The sequence below is a fragment of the Exophiala xenobiotica genome (assembly GCF_000835505.1).
Source record: "Exophiala xenobiotica strain CBS 118157 unplaced genomic scaffold supercont1.1, whole genome shotgun sequence".
Classification (NCBI taxonomy): domain Eukaryota; kingdom Fungi; phylum Ascomycota; class Eurotiomycetes; order Chaetothyriales; family Herpotrichiellaceae; genus Exophiala; species Exophiala xenobiotica.
Genome location: NW_013562494.1, coordinates 5,518,049 through 5,538,642, shown reverse-complemented (window position 1 = coordinate 5,538,642; position 20,594 = coordinate 5,518,049). Strand labels below are relative to the sequence as shown.

Genomic DNA, 20,594 nt, shown 5'->3' with positions numbered 1-20,594 from the left:
TAGGCCGACTATCTAAAACGAAGAGATATCTTGATTTCTTGGCGTAGGTCGTCAGTTCGGCTTCCCAGTAGCCAAGCAGACTCAGCATATTGACTCAATAATCTTCCATTTATTGACGAGAATGGTATAAAATAGTATCGCTTTTGTATGTGAATGTATCGCTAAACCCGAGTTGAGAGACATGCCACCAAACCCCAACCAGTGCTAATGACTTGGATGGCTCGACGACATACCTTTCAACGGAAACCTTTCGTCTACAACGTTCTACCTATCGCACCATATAGTACACAATTCATACACCATCTAGTATGGCTTCATGATGGGGAGGGCCTTGTTGTCTCGTCCCTCCTCGACTCGTACCTCATACTCTTGCTTCACCATGATACCGTTTCCGTGTCCGACCAACTCATTTTCCGAACCGTGCAGACTTCCATTTGGAGCAGGCTCGCTGATCTCATCGACATCCTTCATGTGAACGAAATCCTTGCCGTCATGATTGACACGCGATCGGTTCTTGGAACGAGACGTCAACTCGATGCCATGTCCGCTTTTTGAAGGCATTCCACCGCTGGTACTGATCCCATACCCTTTGTCAGCGCCTCGTTGATCAACAAAGGTTCGAATGAAGAGACGTAGAATCGGTGCGGTCGTCGCTATAGGGATACAATAATTCTCAATCCTGTAACAGTCAGTGATCAAGCAATAAGGACACGGGTCATGTACTCACTTGACCCAAAGGACAAAAGGCACGATGTTCCAGGTGAAATCGGACCTGCTGCCAAGGGCGGAGAGTAGCTGGAAAGAATGTCAGCGAGTTGACCCATGCACACACAATTCACCTTCTCTTACATAAGTCTTGACAATCGAAGCAACTCCTGAAAGAAGCAGCGGTCCACACAAGAGGGCAGTCTGCCAGAGACGTTGATTGCGGATACGGCTGTCGAGTTTCTTGAATCTCCCCAAAACCGACACGTGGTGACCGCCGGTGTTTCCTCGAAACATGAATTGCCATAGCTCGAAGCCTGCGAGGTATGTCAAGGTAAAGTCGACGAGAGTATTCAGAGCTGCCAATGTTAGTCTTCGATACTGGGAGATGGTGCATATCTGACGTACCGCCCTGAACGTATCCTACGGTGGCTTGCACGGTAGGCGCCTGGCATACCGCGGACCCATCTGTGGGCAGAGGATCCCACATGTAGTGAAAGTAAGCCGCTCTGTTGACAAGACGATATGGGTTCGGTCCACACTGCAGGAAGATCTGGAGTATGGTGAACAGGTTGGCGACAAATTGAACCACCAAGCAGACGATGACGACTATTCGCAGGCTCTTCCGATTTTGTGCGAAACATGTGTACAGGAAGAGGATGACACCAGTTCGAGACCACATGGCGGCAGCAACAGCGAAAGGTTGGGAGATGAAATCCCATTTCATGGCACGGTTTCTCTCGATCGGCGTCAGGTAGAAAAAGTGCCTTCCCAAACCCCATTCGTGGCTGGAAAAAGAGTCAGTTGATGCCCTGTCCGACGGAAGGGAAGAAGAGGTCACCTTCGCCACACCAACACCATGTGTGCAATATCAAAAGCATATCCAAGTGCGAAGAAAAGGTCTTCCACTCCCCAGACTCGTTCAGGTTTTGAGATCGTTGGCAGCAGCCATGCTACCCAGGCTTTCACAGCATACCGGAAGGTCAACACGAAGAACACGAACGCCGTGAGTACCCAACATCCAATAAGGATGCCGTTTCCTTGGTCCAGGAGTTAGCTCGCTGTCAACATGTCTCTACACAAAATCATACATACCTCTGTTAACATCAGGGCCGTCTGGCTTTGGGACCTCCATTTTTGATTTGTTCGTACTCTGTATACAAGCGCACCGCTCGAGGCTTCGTCCCTCTTATCTCATTTCTGGCTCTCACCTGAGTTTTTCTCCTGAAATGCCCCTTGCAGATGATGCCGGTAGGTTCAAACCAGAGTGGTTAGAAGTGCAGCAGGCTCGATGCAAAAAGGGCTGGCAAGCCGACCTAAGTCATCTCTTCTGAATACCACCTATACTGCAAACAGTAAGGATTGACACAGTTCCTGTGGAAAAAAAGGCCTTTAGGCCGGAAGTCGGAACGCTAGATATCCTTGGTAGGCTTAAGTCTGGTCTATCGGTCTGTGGGCCACGCACCCCTTCGAGCTCTATCGACAAGCGAAGCAAAACGTGTCTTGGGGGTCGCGAACCGACCACTTACCGACAAAGTAGCGCCAAAAAGCAGAGTCAACATCGAGCACTCACCCGACTTCCTGTCTCGGTAGGGAGGACTCCGTGCTCGTCTATGAAAGTCCAGAGCGAACGAGCCTTGACAATCATGCCTTGACATCTGAAAAGAGAATAACCCCGCTTGAGAAATGTTCGGAAACCTTTAGGCCCTCAACTCGAAAGTCAAAGAGGACGCCAGGTATCACGCCGGGGAACTTTGGAGTCAGCGCCATGATCTACGGCTTCGGGACGGCACATTTGCCATTGGCACTTAGGAGATTGTCCCTGTGGACCCGCGACGATGAATCCGGCGCCGAATACGGCCAAAAAGCCTCGCACGTTGTAGCTTCCAACAATTGTGATCGCGTCAATCGCACCTTTGCTTTGAAAAAGTCCAGGAATGCGCTGGGAGCGAGCAGAGGATACAATGGTATGGTCGAACTAAGACAAACCAACCATGAGCTTAGCCACTTGGGAAGATATCCGTTACACAAGTCGCACGTCAAACTCAAAAACCAAGAATGATCCTTGTCTCGCGTCGCAGCTCTAATACATTAGTAGCGCTGGAGACTTGCAGGGAACTTCCCGTGTGCTCATCTTCCATGCCACAAATTACTCTGTATTCGTCCTACTGTATACTTCATACTCGCCGCTATTGCGAACGGTTGAGCTTTCTCATTTCGACCAGTCCTTCTCCAGCAACAGCATATGCTTCGAATGTGACCTCGAGGCCTACCATGTCCGCCATCTGCTTCCACTCCCGACTGCTTCGCAGTCTTCCGGCGTACAACTCGATCATAGTTGCATGCATTTTGCCGTAAGTCGCGTTCTTCGAGAATTCGTGTATCAGCATTCTAGAGTAGGGAGCCATGGCATCCGAAATCTTCTTCATCAACCTCAAAGCCTCCAGATCGGAAAGATTGTGGTAGATATGCGTCAAGCTGTACACGGTGGCTCCCCGTATCCCTTCGGGAGAATCATCCTTGAAGTCCCAATGAGTGATGGTCACTTCTTCTGCGTTGATTTGGTCGGGATGATAGTCTTGCAGGACCAAATTCTCCTTTTTGAGATGGGGAAACGCTCTCTTCACCTCGAGCAGCATTTCACCTCGCCCACCACCAACGTCCACCACGGCTATATCACTCTCTTTGCTCCGCAGAACATGCTCTAGATCGTAACCAAACCTCTTGAGTCGCTCTGGCATCGTACCAAAGCTTCCGAATTTACCTTCCATGAAGAGGTTGAAACTGGGCATTCGACCTTGGCTTTGCATGATGGAGTAAGTATGTTCAGTAGCGAAACGGTCTTCGCCAATGAGCTTATAGCCATACTGAGTAGGCGTCTTGTTTTCTTGGAATGGATATTCGAACTTGGTGTCCTGAAGCTTTCGCATCAGGAAAGCAGCAGCCCAAAGCGGTTCAGTTGTGCTTCCGAGGTTAGCATTTTAGCTTCACCATGGAACAAGATCATTACAAGTGCAGCATGCCATGTATCGACGACGGCACTTCGATCATGTGCCTCGTGATGGCATTGACACGAAATGTTGTGTCGTCCACAACGTCAACCAGACCCAGTCCGCCCATAGCCAACATTGTATCCTCTGGATTTGTTAACCATTGCGGTTTGGCTTAGAGCATTGCACCAACCTGTTAATCGAAGACCTTCGGAACCATTAGTATGACCCCAGTTTGTGCATATCACGTTCCTTACATAACGGCGTCCTTGTTTTCTCCTCTTCGGACCTCTCTTCATTCGAGGCGTGGGTAAGAGCTGAGGCGGTGGCAACAGGTCCTATCTTATTCAGCACTTGGAAGAGGTTGAAGTAGATCGCCACCGGGACGAATCCCAACGCAGCTGTCTAAGCAGGATGGTCAATTCCTCAAGCTCCCGTTGTTGGTACGTTTGTCTTACTGAAGTCACCGTAGAAGCAAGTATCGCACCTGGGTTGTCCATCCTGACCGAGCTCTTGCTGAGACTGAAAGTCGAAGCTGATTGGTGTCGAAGATTTCAGGAACAGGAGACCCTGTCGCAGGAAGAACTCAGAGTCCCATAGCTCCTGCGCTTACGACTCCTCGTAGACTTCTCACATGCCACGTTGTCAAAATACTGTAGGACGAGGACCGAGGACAGGGACGAGCCTCGTAGGGGCCGGCTTGATACCTAGTGTGACGGGGAGCTCGGTTAGCTCATTCATCTCATAGCACTAGGCTGGCACGGCTGGGAACCCCCGGATCGGCAATGTCGTCTCGAGAAAGCGTGCGTAAGTATTGGAGCACCCACGAGCACTCTGCCTCCAGCCGGAGCAATTCGACATGCTTGAGGAACCATAAGAACGCCATCCGTGACTCGGTGCCCATTCCTCTATCCGTCGCAAGTATCTTTTCTGGTCTTGGTCTCCACTTATCGAGCAGTGCATAAGCTCTACGCCAAACTTCAGAGCCAAAGTTTCTGCAAGCCACCTGCGGGGCCTCCCTTTTTCATGGTAAGAGAACTGTCCATCCGTGGCGAATGCCGACGGAGGGCCCTGACATCGGGATGAACCGTGATAACCCGTTGCCGACAGCCAGCCGCAAGATCTACGTGATGAAAACACTCATGTGGGGTGGATCTTGTAGTACGCAGTGAGCTTCAGAAACAGGTTCCATTTTGCCGTGTCGCACTGATTCCAGAGCTCTTGGTTAACATTCAATTGCTCGATGTTGGAGGCTCTGCGCTTGTTGGTCAGCCCATCGGTCAGGCCACTGATGCCAGTGGACGATTGGGCTGGCGCAGGCCTCACTAGCCCCTAATCTCATATCCCGGGCATGCGTACTATGGTACTACGCAGCACGCTAGATAATGACCACCCTGAGCTAGCATACCGAGGTTTATACCCTTGATCTGCAACCTCACTAACCTGACGCTTGTCTGATGGATATTTGGCCCTTCCCCAACCGCTAGCCACGACGATTCTTGCCTACAATGGCCGTCGTCCCGAGCAATCCTCGACCATGACACCCAGCATGGTAGAGTTCCATCTCCAGTTTCAACCAATTCCGTCCCCGAACATCAGACCGCTCCTTTTCCTCACCTCAAGAGGGAAAGTTGTCAGGAACTATTGTTTGTCCGAAGCTGTTCTGGACTTCTCTAGGTCTGCTCGCTTGCAAGCGATAGTCGACTGTGTTCCGGCAGTGCAAACCACGTTGGCCACGTTGCTTGAGGGGCCCGAGGCGACGGCAAAGATTCCTTTCCAGTACGGAGTAGACGGATCTTTGTTTGCTTCATACTTAAGTTTTCTCGGATTTTCTGACTCTCAGCATTCAACTCCATCAATCAGCAGCAAATCGTCCTTCTTCCTCAGTGTGTCACTATGAGCAGTCCTCCTCCGTCATCGGGTGCGGACAAGCAGGTCGAGCATGAAAAGAACATAGATCCTGAGACCACCGTGGTCGCCCTCAGCAATGATTCCAGTGAACCGAGCATACTGGAGGGACCGGATCGGAATGATGAACGCAACCCTCAAAACTGGAGCCCGTGGAAGAAGAGATTGGTGTTTTTGGCTCTGATGTCGAGTTCAATCCTCGCCGACGGGTACGTGCTCATTTTACTCTCCATTGCTTGTGCCTGACATTGAAGCAGTGGAATGACCTGGGGTGCAACGCTCGTCGCCGCACAAGCAGTCGAATGGAAAACGTCGATCGCACACTCTGCTACCTCTCTCAATTATGGTATTCTGCTGCAAGGATTTGGTGGCATTTTTGCTGTTCCTCTGATCGATGCATACGGCCGGTCAGTACCCCAGCGCTGTTAGGCTCCAAAAACTCACTCTGAATTAGTCTTCCTATCTGGATCTGGCCTCAGATCATTACCCTATTCGTTGTCGTTGGATGCATCTACGCAGAGAGTTGGTCGGTCTTTACCGCGTTGCGTGCCCTGCAAGGCTTGTTCGGCACCGTCCCTCAAGTCATCGGTCTGCCAATCATCCACGATATGTACGCACCTCGCGAATGGCCTCGATACATCAATACTTGGGGCACCACTTTTCTTGTCGGTCCATTCCTGTTCCCTGCGCTGGCAGGCTACATCCTCGATGGCACAGGCTCATGGCGAGATGCGTTCAAAGTTCTTGCCGGGTTTTATGGTCTGTCAACGATATTGATTCTTGCCTTTGGTCGTGAAACCTATTACAACAAAGCCACCGGGACGCAACAGACGAACCGCGTCAAGGCATTCTTCGGCATTGGAAACACCAGATTGCCCAAGGGTGCGACTCTGAGCTCATCAACGGTCAATATCATCAAACATATCTTCACACTACCGATCCTTTTGGTCGGCATCTCAACCATGGTCAATTTCACATGGCCGATTGGCATCACCACCACGATCGACTCCTTCGTGCGAGCTCCTCCGTATCTGTTTGACAACATTGCCGATGCATCCATTCGTTTTGCCGGTGTTATTGGAGCCTTGCTAGGTTTCGTTTTTGGGTACTTTTTCAACGAATGGATCTACAACGGCTCGGGTGGAAGACGCAAGGCTACTTGGCGAAGCGAGTACAGACTGCACGGCGTCTGGTTCCCGATTGGCAGCATGTTTTGCGGTCTTCTCACCTACGGGTTTACACTCAACTACGGAAAGAGTTGGGTAGGTCTGGCATTTGGCTGGGTGATGGTGAATATCGGTCTGGTCGGCAGCACAGTGTAAGTCGATGGCACCTTAGAAGTGGACAAGTGTGTCTTTACTAACCTCGCTTTCCATTAGGGCCATTACCGCCTTTGCCCTCGAGAAATATCCCAATCAAGCCACCGTCGTCAGTGCCATCATCAACATGTGGAGGACCTGCGGTGGTTTTGCCGTAGGATATTTTCAACCTAGCTGGATTGCGAAAGACGGCGTTGCGGCTGTGTTTGGTACGCAGGCTGCAGTTGTTGCAGTTTGTGTGATTTTGTTGATCGGTCCTGCCATCTTGCTGGGGAGAAGAGCTGCACAGCGAAACATGGCGGCTGCCCCTTCTGCTTAAGTCAAAGTGATCAGGGTCAGGGTCCCGTTGAGTGGCTGTCAATAGCAGTGCGCGTTGTCACTTTCGAACCGTCACGGGCTTTGTGTCGTCGACGCCTTGTTTGTTCATTTGGACGGCTCTTCACTCGAGGATATGCCAGCCAGGCAGCAATCCTCATTTTGGGAGCTACAGGTCCATCCATAGATTCCATAAATTGCAGCCACTGGCAAAAAGTACTCTGATTCGATCGCATTCAGTCTTTGGGGAAAACTGTAGGGAGGCAAGCTCGGAATGTAGCTAGACTATATCAATTTTGAGCAGTCACTATCGTACTGGATGAAGGCGTTGCATTCGCCCTGGACGTCGATGGACATACGTCCCGGTAGTAGAATAAACGTGCATTTTATTTCCTCCGCAGCCATGAAGATGACGTAGTTGTTGATTGGTCCGACCTGACCTTTCCTTTTTTTCTGTTTCTTCATCCAAACATGCGCGGCACCAGGGCTTGTGAGTCAATTGAACCAGCCATCAGCAGTGTCGTGGTGATGGACCTCGCCTTGCGCTTGTCTCGCGGGAAGGCTTCACTATGGTAGAAGTATCCTTCCGGCTTTCTGAACAATTTGATTGCAAAAGCAGGTTTTCCGGACACTCAGTACAGCCATCACTCTCTTTCGAAGTTCATTCCACGCAAATGCTACCGTGACGCTCCTCCACGCCGGTTCTCAATTACCCATGCTCCTGCATCATCCGCCGGTACAATGTCACAACCTCGATCCTGCGCACCCTGATGTCCGAGGCGCTGGAAATATCGAAGTACACAAGCAGCAACGGTCCCGCAGCCCTGGAAGATACCCTTGAGCCAGATTACTCTTGACGGTCGAATCAGGTGTTAAAGGCGATGTGAAGAAGTTCTCGAAGACGTTCTGCACAATATCAAGGGCCTGGCAACATCCGGTGCCAGTAGATTTCACATGAACAAAGTCAATGGGCTGAGGAGACATCTGGTGGTCCGTGTGGGATGATAGTGAACAGGGAGTCTCACTTGGGGGTGCATTCACGAAATACGGCCACTTGCTTGCCATCAGAACCACCAGCTGAATCACATTCTCAAAGAGTTCGACACCATCGGTATCACAATCTTCAAACGTGATTCGCAACTGACATCAAATAGCACTTGTGGAATCATACTTCACAGTAAACTTGGAAGGCTCGCAAATAGGGTGCTGGGCTTTGTGAAATATGGAAAGTAGGCATAATTTAGAGGTCATTCAAATTGAACAGTGGAAAAAGATCATTAATTGAAACCTTGAGATGACAGATATAGCCCGCCAGCCGGAGAACTGTTGCTCAGGTGAAATCTAATGTCCAAGTAGTCCGAAGACTGTGAAGAAATCCAAATAAACCAAAGCCATTGAATAAATACTCCAATCTCTGCGAAACCCCCATGTAGACCGAAGTCGTCTACAAAGCAAAAGCAAGACCCACAAGAGCCATCAGCGACAACTCGGCCTTGGGCATGGTGGCAGCACCGGTGTACACAGCAGGTGCGACGCCCGTCGAGGTTCCAGCATAAGCAGCTGGCGAAGTCCATGCGCCACCAGTCACGGTGCTCATGCCAGCAACGGGAGTAGATGCGCTGGAGGCGCCCCAGCCGGGCACGGTGGACACGGAACCAGTAACGGTGGACTTGGAACCGGTCACAGTAGATTTGGAGCCAGTTTGAGTGAGGGTCTTGGTGACCAGCGTGCTGGACCAGTCATCCCATGAGGCAGTGCCAGTCACGGTGATTATCGAGCCGGACTTGGTAATCGTCTTGGTGACCGGCTTGCTGGACCAGTCAGCCCACGTGGATGGCTCCTCAGTGGTGATGGTGGTCCAATCGTTCCAGGCTCCAGAAGCACTGGTGGTAGTAGTCGCCTTCTTGGTGGTGGTTGCCTTCTTAGTGGTGCTCGTCCAGTCATCCCAAGCTCCTGAAACACTGGTGGTGGTTGCCTTCTTGGTGCTGGCAGTGGTGGTGCTCGTCCAGTCGTCCCATTCTCCTGTAGCACTGGTTGTGGCTTTGGTTGTGGTGGTTGCCTTCGTTGTGGTCGCAGTAGTCCAGTCATTCCACTCTCCAGTCACAGACGTGCTCACTGGCGAAGCGCTAGTGGTCGGTGGCACGACACATCCCGCGGGTGTGACGGTGCTAAGGTAGCAGCCAAGGAGGCCGTTGGTAGGGCAGACCACGGTGGTAGAGAGAGAGCATGTCAATGCAGTGGATGAGCCGACAAAGGCGGCGATAACTGGAGCGGACTTCATTGTGAGGAGGAGAAAAACTGAATGAAAGACTAGAGTTGGACTCTTCACCGAGAATTAGTGACGGACAAGAATGAATCGATGAGAGGCTTCAACAGGGGTGGAAGCAGGAACCTCCAGTATTTCAAGTCTTCATCGTCCAAGAAGGGTTTGCCCTGCCCAGATGCAACAGGCCAGCATATGGGCCGTGACAATGACCATGATTTCAACTGGAAAGTAGCTAATCATCGAGGTGTAACCTCGACAACCAAAGTCTTGCTCTCCACAAAGGCAGCTCAGGCCTCTGTGAAGACATGGCTATTGCTCAATCGTGACATGTTGAGCGTAAACTGCAGATGGACAACCATAACATTGGAAATGAAGGTCTCCTATAGGATGATTGAGATTAGCTGTCAACGGCCAGAACCGTCCGTCATATCGGCTGTCCAGAGCTGCGCGCAGAGAGTTCCTGATTGACTGGCTTTAAGTCGCGGCAAGTGGGCAGTAGGTCGTCCAGAAAGCAGAAAAGGCAGAAAGATACCACGAAGACGTGGAAGAACGAGATCTGTTTTTCACGACTGACGTCGGTCAGTTGTATTGTTGACATGCATGGGATGTGAAGGCGTCGCTGAGCCAAGACACGCGATTTCTACAACTTCAGAACTTCATAACATGGAGCATACCTATCCAGGTACAGACATCTGGCCACTCACGCCGCTAACATTTCTACGCCAATCCTAAGGCTTCCCCTGACATCCATGTGGCACCTTCTTCACTTCCATGACAGCTGTCAATCCATCTGCTTTGGGCGATTCATCAAGAGGTGGCCCAATTAAGATTACACGGACGCCACCACCACCAAACTCCGGCTGTGATGATTCTTGTTCACTGCAGACTCGTCCATGACCAACACTACCCATAAACAGATGCTGCCGTATCCTCATCGGGCAGAACTCTCTTGCTCTGGAGCTTCATGTGGTGGTCTTTCCCAGGCTTGCTCCACAAAATCTGATATATCATGCCACAATTCGGCGGGCTTTTCCACTGCAGCGAAATGGCCGCCCTGAGAACCAAGTTAGCGGATTCCATTCGAGTATCTTCTAGCACCAACACTGCTGAACGGGGCTTCATCAAGTTTCGCCTACCTTGTCGTGCTGCCTGTAAAAGGTCAGTTTGCCAGTAGTGGCCGCCCAAGCCTGCGGAATGGGCGCAAGCTCTTTCGGAAACCATGAAAATCCGAAAGGTTTGTGATCTGGAATTCGCCAAGCAGAGTTTTCGTGCGCTCCAATAACTCCCGGTGTGAAGAGCTGTGCAGATCATCAGCTGAACAGCCTCGAGGCACAAAGACGGTCTGCAGCAGCGGAATTGAGATGAAGAAGTGGAATTGCAAGGGAGCAAGCAGGCGTACCTGGCGATAAGGCCACAACAAAGTAGAGGCAGAGTCGGTCAGCCAATAAAGAGTGACAGACTCAAGGATTAAGTCAATGGGAGGATCTTCATCCGTCCAGTCCAAAAACTTTTCGGCAATCCTGTCATGAGGTTTTGGTTGTCAGCCCAGTTCGTGGTACCAATATCGTCACGGCGAGCGGCGTGGGAACTATCGCCTTATACGTACCACGCGAGCAGCGAGACCGGATTGCTCCCCAAAGCGAAGCCAATTGTGCTCGGTCGGGTTGCATGTTCCAAAGCATAAGCACTACCTATTCGCTTGAACCACTCTGCGCGACGTAGGCCTTCCTCTTCAGCATGTGACATCGGGATCTGCTTGTCGATCTGGTCCTCTGCAGGCTCGGGCATGATGCAGAAATTGACTGTCGATGCATTAGTGTGCTTCAAGGGAAATTCAACTTCGATTCAACTCACTGTGGATTGCTGGTGAGAAGTGTCAAGGTCAGCCATGAACCTGGCTAGGCGGTGCTGGTGCCTTACCTTTGCAACTGTCATGTTCAGCAGCAATGACTCTTGCAACCTTGCTTCCTACGTCCCCTCCTTGGACAACATGACCCTGGTTCCTAAACCCCAGCAATACCATCATCTTGTTAAGCAATCCAGCAGCATCTTCAAGGCGCATATCTTTGTCTGGTGGAGGTGCACTTGAGAAGCCATAGCCAGGATGTGAGGGCACGATCAAATGATATGGCAGAGTATCGGGAATGTACTCATGTCGGAGCTTGTCTAGGACTGGCAAGAACTCGAGGAAGCTGCCTAGGGCGCGTTGATGTGAGTGACTGCACGTAAGACCGGGCGAAATAAGCTCAATCCGGTGCGCATCCTGCCGACGTACCTGGCCAGCCGTGAAGGAGTAGTCCCGGTACGGCGTTCTGTTTCTTCGAAAAGAGGGCAGTGAAGTGTATGTCGTAAACCTTGCCATCGTCATCACGTACGGGAGAGACGTAGTTCGGAAAAGAATTGATATGCTCCTCCGATTTGCGCCTGTCCAAGACCATGAGTTCTCTTGTTGAATGGTGAAACCCACTTCAAGGCAGCGCCAGAGCCTAGCCCACCAGGATTGAAGATTCAGTTGCAGGTGGAAGAGTAGCTTACCAGTCAAAGGGTCCCGCCCACTGCTTCACAGCCTGCTGTAGCCAATCCAATTGCAAACCAAGTCTCCGATCCGACAGATTGTTTTCGTAGGTTTTAGGACCTACTCTACTCAGGCGCAGCAGTGTCTTCAACGCATCGATGTCGGTTTGAGGCGTATCAACCACAAAAGGACGGAAGACATCGGAGGCGCCTTGAGGGAGGTTTCCGAAATCGTGTTTGAGTAAATGCCTATTGCCCATGATTGTGGGATAGAGGCGAGTTCGGTTTCGTCGGTAAGGGGTATATTGGGCTCTCAAACGAAGAGATGCGAGAAAATCCCACGGTGCGAATTGTCGGTTTCTTGGTATGAGACTGGCGAGGCCCTTGGAAATTGACGGCATATATACGTCCCGTCTCGGGATCTGAGCCTGCAATCGTCATTCCTTTTTTCTGATTACCTTTGGCATCACAGCTCCAGCCCGAATATGCGATGTTGGTGTCTTTCTGCAGCGGGAGTACGCAATGTACTTCAGCGCTAACGGCTCAGTCACTTCTTGACTTGGCCAAAAGCTGATCCCGCCCTGTGCTTGACAATCTGGCGCTTTGCGTAGAGACGCGCCTTGGATTTGACAACGGTTGATCATGGCGAGGAAGCAGCTCCACGCATGTTTTGTCGTGTATCAGGTTTTTGACTTTCGAGTTGATTGAGCACAACTTTCTGGTTGTTGCTCTCTCGAGCCGACGTCATACGGGCAGCAGGCAAGACTACACCTACCGTTGGCAAGCAATTTCTTGCTTTTGAAGGTCGTATGAGAGCCGAGTTCTTCCTTTCAAGCATGACCTGATGTGTCCTCCGCATCGGGGTTTCTTTGCCCAGCAGCGCTGAGGTGGGGTGCAGTGACAAAGGTTGAGATTGCGTCGAGACGGCAGCAACCTCGGGCAAAACAGCACGTCATGTGACTGCGCGTTCGCTCGCGTTTCAAAAGTCGCGGAACAAAATCAGCAGCACCCGCAAGCGCCCTGAAGGCTCCAAACAAGCTCAATTCCCACAGGTCCAGGGATCTGTCATCGTCTTCTCGATCAATTCTCTTGGGGATATCTGTCTCCACGGCATTATGCTTCTCCTTTGATCGTCACATTGCGAGCAGCCAGCCTGTTGAGCAAACCCGAGTGGCATCGCCCGACACCGAGTCGATCGTCGACTGCCAGTGTCTTGTCAAGTCCTCCGTACCGCAAACGTGCTGACTAGGCGTCTCCTGCCAGCCCTACTATGTGAGCTGGGCATTGAAGCAAAGCGTCATCCTCTCTCCTGTTCGAATCAGCAAGCCGTACTGCTCCTCCGCGACTCCAACCTCCCTCCACGCATCATCCTCATGGGCATGTCAAAACTACAGGATGAAGTTCGTTCGCAAGACACAGTCTCCTTGGCGAAACCGAGCAGAGAACACGGAGAGAAGCTGTCGTTTGTTGAGCAAAAATGTTCACGGCAATACTGCCTGTCGGTATGGCTGGTCAAGAAGTATGTTGAATGGCTTTGGAACGCAATCTGTGGATATGGCGGACAAGGGAGGACAGAAAGGTTGACTCGGTACTAACATCATCCCAAAAAACACAAAAAAGCTGACACCGAACCAGCGAAGGAATCTTGACAATATCGCATCTCTATCTCATGTGTCTCCAGCCAGCGGCAGATGTCATGCGTCTTCAGCCAATTCATCCGAGATCTTGTCCTTAAGTTCGACCGCCGCTCTGCAAGGTACCAAAAGAGCCTGCGGACCTCTTGAACCCATTTGCTGTTTCGTCCAAGCATACATTCTACCGATCTGAGTATTGACAAAACTGACCGCCTCAAAGAACTCCTTGTCCCAGCTTGCTTGCGCTGCTGGCACCAAGGTGATAATATGGCCTTCCACATGGCCTAGGAAGAGATAAAAGCTCTGCAGAGTAATGAGAATGTCATACGCATTCGATCCTGAAATGCCACCGGCCATGATGTCCGGAAACAGCCTCTTCTTGAGATCCAATGATGTACGCTGGCCGTATTGACGTTCACTGCGATACTTGACAGTAAACGGTCCCAATCGTTCGATGCAAGAAGTGGTAATACGATGCATTACACTCATGCCACTGCTTATCTCGTAGTCTGCATGCACAATGCGCGGGATAAGATGGTCACATATGTCACGTAGTGTGTCGATCGAGGCAAAGGTGGCGCCCAACCAGTATTCGAGAAACCTCTCTGTCGGCTCTTCTCCTCTCTTGGATCCAGCTTGACGAGTCTGGCTTTTGTTGTGCTCCTCTTTCGTCCGTACCGCGGCCGTCTGCAACTCAGGTGCTTGAAGTTGGTCTTCATCTGATGGATCGATCTTGGTGACGCGGACTGCGCCTGACTTGAATTGCGGCTGTTTGGAGACAGGATCCCATTGTTCTGGTCATTTCAGACTTAGTGTACAGGGCTTACTCGTAGTAGGCTGAGCACTTACGTCTTGTCAGTTCATTGGCTGCTCTTGCTTTCCCATCATGCGAGTCGAAATATCCAAAATGGAAAGGTATAAAAACCTGCCCAGGCGCCATAAGACCGACCCTAGCGCCAACCTGGACTTTACCCCTACGTGATTCGACGAGGACCTGGTCTCCTTCGCTGATATCGTACTTGTGGGCGTCTTCTTTCGATACCTGGACATAAGGCTCTGGGTCTGCCTGCTGGAGCCGAGGCGTTCGGCCTGTCTTGGTACGGGTGTGGAAATGAAGTGGTCGGCGACCTGTGGATAATTGCAATGGATAGTCCTCGTCGACGGATTCCATCTCCGGCAGGTAATGGCAGGGTTTCAAAATGGCACGTCCTGCCGGTGCTATGTCTTTGTACTGGCTCTGATATGAAAGGTACCAAGTTTAGCGGCCTGTATAGCATTCAAACTTGATCTCTCACCTTTGTATATGGAGCACCGGTTTCAAGATCGTGCCCAAATGACTCACAGTAGTCGATGTCGGTGAAGAATCGCCCATCATCAAATAATCTCTCTTTACCGTAGGGAAATTCGTCGGTGCAAGGCCACTGAATGCCCGAACCGCCACTAAGTTTCTCGTAGGTCAGTCCGGAATAATCGCACGGCCGACCTTTAGACAGCTTCTTCCATGCTTCGAAGGCTTCAGAAGGATCATTCCAGCTGATCAGGGGCTGGCCATCCTTGTCTCGAAAGCCCATGCGTTTGGCGAAGTCGCAGAATATCTCGAAATCTGACTTTGCCTCTCCCTATAAGACCGTGAGGACAAGCTCCGGGCCGAAACATCCCTGAAAGAATATTCGGATACTTACAGGTGGTTCAACAGCTTTCTTAGACAAGTGGACAGTTCGATCGACGTTGGTAAAGCATCCAGTTTTCTCGCCCCATGCGGCCGCCGGTAACACGACGTCTGCAATTGCAGTCGTTTCGGTCGGGAATATGTCCTGTGCAATGACAAAGAGGCTCTCTTTTGTCAAAAGCTCCCGGACCATTGGCAGATTTGGAAGACTGACGAGCGGGTTTGTCCCATTTATCCAGAACATCTCAATTGAGCCGTCGGCAATAAACTTCAACATATTCTCAATATGAGTTGGCTGGTTCCAGTGCGGGACATGGATGTAGTCGATATTCCATAGATCAGCCAGTTCCTGCATATGAACAGGATTGGAAAAGTTGCGGAAGCCAGGATACTCTCCATCGCAGCCGGCTTCACGATTGTTCTGTGCAGTAGGTTGACCGTTCATCTGGTAGATTCCACTGCCGGGTTTGCCGATGTGACCTAGGAGCAGATTGATATTGTTGATTGCGCAGGCACTGGCGGTGGCCTGATTGGATTGGTAAACTCCTTGAAGGGCTGTTGATAAAAGTGACTTTGTACATCCGAGGATGTCTGCGGCGGCTATGATGTCTTCTTCGGGAACTCCAGTTATATGTGACACGACGTGAGGGGGATATTCTTTGACAACGTCTTCCAGTTCCTTTCTTTGAACGACAAGCTTTGAGACGTACTCCTCGTTGACATACTTCTTGGCAAAGAGGCAATGTTGAATCCCGTTAAGCCTGCGAGAAGGGTTCAGTCTTCCTGGAGCAAGATCCGAGTTGCGTAACCACTCACAATGCAAGATTCGTTCCTATCCTTGGAGCCAAATGGAGCGTTGCTTTCTTGGCCGTGTCCGACGTCCTGGGGTCAACGACGATGAGCTTTGGCGGCTCCGGCCCGTCCAGGCGATCCAGGATTCTCGACCTTTCACGTGTCAGTCAGAAGCAAGAGCCGATGCGGCCGAGACAGGAGTATTTAGCTGATGTCTCCAAGGAGTCTGCCTACCACAGGACTGTCTGAGTTGCCGACATATTGTGACCTACCATGAAGATGCATTCAGTAAAGTCAATATCAGTGTACGAGCCAGGCTGTCCGTCTGATCCAAAGCTTTCTCGCATCGACGCCGCCGCAGTGGCCGTGCAGAGTCGAGTATTCCCATCCCTGCCAATGTTAGCGAGCATGGTCATATTTGAAAGCGGTCCAACGAACATATGTAGGGTATTCAGTCCGGCCTTTCCGACCACAGCTAGAGCATAATACTCTTCGAGGAATAGCTGACCTGTTGTGTAGAAGCCAATGCCATGGTTTGTCAATCGGCGTTGGACATCACGAGTACGTTCGACAATAAAGGACATGGCTTCCTCCCACGAGGCGCGTTCAAGCTTGCCATTTTTACGAATCATCGGGTACTTCAGTCGGTCGGCGTGCTGGAGAGATTTCCACCTGTGTCATACTTAGTTACACCCATAGCTGCTGGTGCAAACCAACGTACGAGTAAAGACCTTTTGGGCCCAACCGACCTCTGTTCACTCGATCCGTTGCCCTTCCTCGGACGCCCACGATTTTACCGTCCTTGACACCGACATCTAGTCCACATCCATTGCTGCAAAGTAAATCAGCAAGATCTCGTTGTGGAGACAAGACTCGAACAACCTGCACATCACACATGCACTTTGCACCCATTTCTCTGGGTCTTCGATCGTGAACTGGTCCACTCTGTCTGGCCAGACATGCTTATATGGCTTCCGTTCTCCCCAAATATCTTCAACAGCATTTCGTGTCTCGACCATTTTGTCAGGGGCAGCCCACACTGGAATCCTGTTCCCAGAGAAAGATTGTTGTGACCTCCGAAAGGGCGACGGATGGGCACTCACCTCCTAAAGGATGAACCATCCTGTGCGGATTTTATGCCACTCAACCGGCCGTGGCTTGACTTCCACGGGCCGAAGGTTATTGTCCAGCCAATACTTAGTTTCAGATTTGTAAAGGATACTGGGAGACTTCCCCCACTCCGGACAAGAAATCCTGAGGACGCCTGTGTCAATGCGTAGGTGTCGTCGAGACGGGCATGCCCTGACATCACGACAATCCAACATGTGATGTCAACATGCGCTAAGACAGCTTCAAGTGTTGGTGATGTGGGGAATTTTTTTGGCTCGCAAACTGCTACGGCCCGGGCACGATGCGACAGTGTGGGCGAGTCTCAATATGAGTCTCATTGTCCGCGGAGAACGTGCACGTTGCGCGTGTCTTCGAAAATGACAGGACACTGAAAATGTGCGGACTATTGTACCGGCCAGAGCGCACGGAAAGGGAGGAATCGTTCCTCTCGCACTCACTATTCTCAAGTGGTAAGATACGACCAGTGGCGCGAATTCCGATAGTCTGTTCAATGCTCACCTTGAAGTCCCTCGCACGACTTAGCGGATGACTGATTAGACATGCTCCACGACATGTGCATTTCCGCTTCGCAGCATTGCTACACGAAGCAAACAGCAGAGCCGAACTACGGGGCTAGAGGCCATAATGCTCCTATCAAGTACGTGGACGCTGTCAGCCGCGCAATGTCGATTGCAAAGGAACATCGCCAGTTGGCAGATTCGGACGATCACCCTGTTAAGGATGAGATCGAGGCCAGACTCTCGTATGTTGAAAATGACGACCAAGCCGCTGAGACAGCTTACTGCGTAACGACAACCATCGCAGGTCAACAGACCGGAGCAGTGAGAAGGATCCCCCTGATGGATGCTCTTCATAAGCCTGCGGCACATACCATCAAAGCGCCACATTCCACACCAAAGGCTGATACGTCCGCGATGGACGGCTTCGCAGTCTGTTCAAGTTCGACCGCCAATGCATCACCCAAGGATCCCGTCAGGTTAAGAGTAGTATCCATCATTGCCGCAGGAGACAGGGTCGATGCCGAGCAAGATCTTGACATCGCCAAGGATGGACATACAAATTCGCAGACATCAAACATCTGTGTCGAAATAATGACTGGGGCTAGATTTCCACACCGTGCATATCCCCAGCTGGATGCCGTTGTCAAGGTGGAAGATGTGGCCAGTCATAAACCAGATCCCTGGACGCGTCAAGGAGAAGCATATATCGATGTATTTGCACATGTGCGCAAGAATCAGAACAAGAGGGATGCAGCTAGTGACATCGTCAAAGGAGATCGGATAGTCCTTGCAGGTCAAAAATTCGAACCGAAGCATATCATGGCGCTTGCCAGCCTCGGCTTCAACGAAGTAGATGTGGCTGAGGATGGAGCTCACAGGCGACTGGACTCGAGATTTCTGAGAGTATCAGGACAATGGAAGATAGGAGTCGTCTCCACGGGGTCGGAATTAATTGATCTCAATTCATTGCCATCGAATGGTTATCCAGTCGATGGACGTCGAGCTGCTGAAGAAACTCTCCCAAATTCAAACGGTCCCTACATTTGTACCGCCCTCCGTGAACTGGATCCTCGTCAGCGGGTGTTGTACCTGGGTGTTGTCAAGGATACGGAGGACGCCCTTGAAGAAAGTTTCCGAGACGCAATTCTCGGGCAAGGTGTCGATGTCCTGATCACAACTGGTGGAGTATCGATGGGAAAGTTTGATCTGGTCAGACCGGTCGTGGAGAATCGGATGGGAGGAAGGGTGATTTTCCATGGTGTCAACGTTCGACCAGGACTGCCGGTCATGTTTGCTTGGGTTGAGTTGGACGAACTCAATGGAGCAAGACCAAAGCGTCGGCGGACTGTTGTTTTCGGTCTGCCGGGGAATCCGCTCGCTACAGCTATGGCACTTCGATTTTTCGTAATGCCGTATCTGACGGTCCTTCGTGGAGAATCACCATTGATACCCCCCATAATATGCGCAGCTCATTTTGAGCAAAGAGGCGACATGACGCACACAAACGACTCCGGTCAGGAATGCAGCTCTGCAATGTCTCCAAGTCGGAGAAAGCCAGAGCACTTGCGAGTGTTCTGGCTTGCCAGATGGCGCAAGGTCGTGGATGGACATAATGGGAGGCCAACGTTAGAGATTCTGGAAGAGCAATCGTCATACAAAGTCGGCAATCTTGTACAGGCCGACTGTTGGGTGGAAGTGCCCGAAGGTGTCCACTCAGTGGTGGACGGCGAAAATGTGATGGCTCACCCGTTGTCTCCCGTCAATCACTCATGAATGGCGATTGTAGCACGGGCACTTCATGGAGGCCAGGCCAGGGTACGCACTTGTGTGAGCAATTGTCCACTATTTCCCATCTTTTCATGGATCATCTTTCGAACCTCCTCCCAATCTTCCTTGGTATTCACGCTCCGAGTCCAGGATCCCTTCAAAGGCTGCACAGTACAGACGCCTCTTGAGAAGGTGGACTCTGATCCAGCATCGCTCTCGTCATCCGCGAAAGCTTTGATGATTCGATTGGGGCCGATGTGACTTTGTGATAAGGACATTTCGCGGAGCCGCTCAAGAGCACAAGGGGACCAAATCGCGAGAAGTGGTTCTGTCCAGCCATCAGAATTTCGGAAGCAGGTGATTGCGTTTCGTGTTTTGTCATGTTCGCTTGCAAGTTGCAGAAGAGCCTCAGTCTCGAGCAGCGGATAGTCGCACCCAGTCACCATCCAGTGTGTTCCCTCATCCAACGCGTGTGCAGCAAGGAGACCGGTAGCTGGTCCTTGATGAGGTATTGTATCAAAGGTATATTTAAGCCACAGCAGTTGGTCATCTGGATGCTTCTGCAGTGCGTTTTCCACTTCTCTCTGTTGTTCTTTATCTCTCACAGAAATGGTGATTGGCTGCCGCTCTTGACGACGCCGATAGAATTCGTGATGCAATAGAATTGTCTGTAGGATAAGAGGAATGGTGTCCGATGTTCGAGGAAACTGGAGAAGGTATTTGGGTGAGCCCATCCGAGACGATTGGCCACCAGCGAGGATCAAAGAACGAAGTTTGATTCTTTCGGGCATGGCATGGGGATCTTGTGATCCGCAGGCTTGCTGGGAGGGTCTAGATATATTAGCTCGAAAGACTGCGTCTGCATTCACGATTGGGAGCGGAAATCTTCTGCAATAGTACCGTGCGTGTGGTCTGGCAGAACGATTCTCAAGGTCGATGTCTTGTGGCTGAAACGAGGGCCCAAGTTGCACACATACTTAATCGGTGAGAAGGCACCCGCTGAAGCATGACATAAATGTTAATGGGAGGTGAATGGCAGGATACCTGGTAATGGAAGACCGAAATCATTGAGGTGGTGTTTGTC

The 20,594-nt window shown here is 51.1% G+C and overlaps 8 protein-coding genes across 11 annotated transcripts; 2 read left to right on the top strand and 6 right to left on the bottom strand.

The window, feature by feature from the left end:
- Window positions 1–138: 138 nt before the first annotated feature.
- PV05_02181 (uncharacterized protein) lies at window positions 139–1,972 on the bottom strand. The gene is made up of 6 exons (XM_013467267.1): window positions 1,801–1,972; window positions 1,547–1,745; window positions 1,114–1,493; window positions 850–1,064; window positions 728–795; window positions 139–679 (listed from the first exon to the last, which is right to left on the bottom strand). Exons 1-6 carry the CDS (start codon window positions 1,838–1,840, stop codon window positions 304–306), a joined length of 1,278 nt encoding a protein of 425 aa, XP_013322721.1. The 5' UTR covers window positions 1,841–1,972; the 3' UTR covers window positions 139–303.
- Window positions 1,973–2,769: 797 nt separating this feature from the next.
- PV05_02180 lies at window positions 2,770–4,344 on the bottom strand. Of its 3 annotated transcripts, XM_013467266.1 has the most exons (5): window positions 4,154–4,344; window positions 3,953–4,100; window positions 3,889–3,903; window positions 3,716–3,842; window positions 2,770–3,669 (listed from the first exon to the last, which is right to left on the bottom strand). In XM_013467266.1, the coding sequence occupies exons 1-5, from the start codon at window positions 4,193–4,195 to the stop codon at window positions 2,895–2,897; spliced, it is 1,107 nt and encodes a 368-aa protein (XP_013322720.1). In that variant the 5' UTR covers window positions 4,196–4,344; the 3' UTR covers window positions 2,770–2,894. The 3 variants fall into 3 exon arrangements, with proteins under 3 accessions (XP_013322720.1, XP_013322718.1, XP_013322719.1); XM_013467264.1 differs by having other exon boundaries at window positions 3,889–4,100; XM_013467265.1 differs by lacking the exon at window positions 4,154–4,344 and having other exon boundaries at window positions 3,953–4,138.
- An 842-nt stretch (window positions 4,345–5,186) lies between these two features.
- PV05_02179 lies at window positions 5,187–7,506 on the top strand. 2 transcript variants are annotated; one of them, XM_013467263.1, is made up of 4 exons: window positions 5,187–5,812; window positions 5,861–6,010; window positions 6,058–6,921; window positions 6,983–7,506. In XM_013467263.1, exons 1-4 carry the CDS (start codon window positions 5,592–5,594, stop codon window positions 7,239–7,241), a joined length of 1,494 nt encoding a protein of 497 aa, XP_013322717.1. In that variant the 5' UTR covers window positions 5,187–5,591; the 3' UTR covers window positions 7,242–7,506. The 2 variants fall into 2 exon arrangements, with proteins under 2 accessions (XP_013322717.1, XP_013322716.1); XM_013467262.1 differs by having other exon boundaries at window positions 5,187–6,010.
- Window positions 7,507–8,493: 987 nt separating this feature from the next.
- PV05_02178 (uncharacterized protein) lies at window positions 8,494–9,793 on the bottom strand. The gene has a single exon (XM_013467261.1). The coding sequence runs from the start codon at window positions 9,516–9,518 to the stop codon at window positions 8,682–8,684; it is 837 nt and encodes a 278-aa protein (XP_013322715.1). The 5' UTR covers window positions 9,519–9,793; the 3' UTR covers window positions 8,494–8,681.
- A 375-nt stretch (window positions 9,794–10,168) lies between these two features.
- On the bottom strand, window positions 10,169–12,381 carry PV05_02177 (uncharacterized protein). The gene is made up of 8 exons (XM_013467260.1): window positions 12,039–12,381; window positions 11,779–11,927; window positions 11,424–11,699; window positions 11,358–11,366; window positions 11,110–11,305; window positions 10,903–11,023; window positions 10,640–10,801; window positions 10,169–10,557 (listed from the first exon to the last, which is right to left on the bottom strand). The coding sequence occupies exons 1-8, from the start codon at window positions 12,275–12,277 to the stop codon at window positions 10,435–10,437; spliced, it is 1,275 nt and encodes a 424-aa protein (XP_013322714.1). The 5' UTR covers window positions 12,278–12,381; the 3' UTR covers window positions 10,169–10,434.
- A 1,330-nt stretch (window positions 12,382–13,711) lies between these two features.
- On the bottom strand, window positions 13,712–17,131 carry PV05_02176 (uncharacterized protein; the record flags this gene model as incomplete). Its single annotated transcript, XM_013467259.1, has 9 exons — window positions 13,712–14,445; window positions 14,501–14,888; window positions 14,947–15,270; window positions 15,334–16,081; window positions 16,137–16,265; window positions 16,347–16,502; window positions 16,551–16,784; window positions 16,834–16,944; window positions 16,995–17,131. 9 exons carry the CDS (start codon window positions 17,129–17,131, stop codon window positions 13,712–13,714), a joined length of 2,961 nt encoding a protein of 986 aa, XP_013322713.1.
- A 663-nt stretch (window positions 17,132–17,794) lies between these two features.
- Window positions 17,795–19,516, top strand: PV05_02175 (uncharacterized protein; the record flags this gene model as incomplete). The annotated part of the gene is made up of 1 exon (XM_013467258.1): window positions 17,795–19,516. The coding sequence occupies one exon, from the start codon at window positions 17,795–17,797 to the stop codon at window positions 19,514–19,516; it is 1,722 nt and encodes a 573-aa protein (XP_013322712.1).
- A 23-nt stretch (window positions 19,517–19,539) lies between these two features.
- Window positions 19,540–20,301, bottom strand: PV05_02174 (uncharacterized protein; the record flags this gene model as incomplete). The annotated part of the gene is made up of 1 exon (XM_013467257.1): window positions 19,540–20,301. One exon carries the CDS (start codon window positions 20,299–20,301, stop codon window positions 19,540–19,542), a length of 762 nt encoding a protein of 253 aa, XP_013322711.1.
- Between the last annotated feature and the right edge of the window lie 293 nt (window positions 20,302–20,594).

What these genes read in the sequence shown, in the direction of transcription:
- PV05_02178 (XM_013467261.1), bottom strand. Translation starts at nt 9,518, where the DNA reads ATGAAGTCCGCTCCAGTTATCGCCGCCTTTGTCGGCTCATCCACTGCA.
- PV05_02179 (XM_013467263.1), top strand. Translation starts at nt 5,592, where the DNA reads ATGAGCAGTCCTCCTCCGTCATCGGGTGCGGACAAGCAGGTCGAGCAT. An exon ending in CTGATCGATGCATACGGCCG is followed by an intron (nt 6,011 to 6,057) that starts GTCAGTACCCCA and finishes ACTCTGAATTAG; the next exon opens with TCTTCCTATCTGGATCTGGC. An exon ending in GGTCTGGTCGGCAGCACAGT is followed by an intron (nt 6,922 to 6,982) that starts GTAAGTCGATGG and finishes GCTTTCCATTAG; the next exon opens with GGCCATTACCGCCTTTGCCC.
- PV05_02177 (XM_013467260.1), bottom strand. Translation starts at nt 12,277, where the DNA reads ATGGGCAATAGGCATTTACTCAAACACGATTTCGGAAACCTCCCTCAA. An exon ending in TGTTGTGGCCTTATCGCCAG is followed by an intron (nt 10,802 to 10,902) that starts GTACGCCTGCTT and finishes TGATCTGCACAG; the next exon opens with CTCTTCACACCGGGAGTTAT. An exon ending in TTTACAGGCAGCACGACAAG is followed by an intron (nt 10,558 to 10,639) that starts GTAGGCGAAACT and finishes CTTGGTTCTCAG; the next exon opens with GGCGGCCATTTCGCTGCAGT.
- PV05_02181 (XM_013467267.1), bottom strand. Translation starts at nt 1,840, where the DNA reads ATGGAGGTCCCAAAGCCAGACGGCCCTGATGTTAACAGAG. An exon ending in CGTAGGATACGTTCAGGGCG is followed by an intron (nt 1,065 to 1,113) that starts GTACGTCAGATA and finishes TAACATTGGCAG; the next exon opens with CTCTGAATACTCTCGTCGAC. An exon ending in CTTCGATTGTCAAGACTTAT is followed by an intron (nt 796 to 849) that starts GTAAGAGAAGGT and finishes CATTCTTTCCAG; the next exon opens with CTACTCTCCGCCCTTGGCAG.
- PV05_02180 (XM_013467266.1), bottom strand. Translation starts at nt 4,195, where the DNA reads ATGGACAACCCAGGTGCGATACTTGCTTCTACGGTGACTTCA. An exon ending in TTGCTTCTACGGTGACTTCA is followed by an intron (nt 4,101 to 4,153) that starts GTAAGACAAACG and finishes CATCCTGCTTAG; the next exon opens with ACAGCTGCGTTGGGATTCGT. An exon ending in ATACATGGCATGCTGCACTT is followed by an intron (nt 3,670 to 3,715) that starts GTAATGATCTTG and finishes TAACCTCGGAAG; the next exon opens with CACAACTGAACCGCTTTGGG.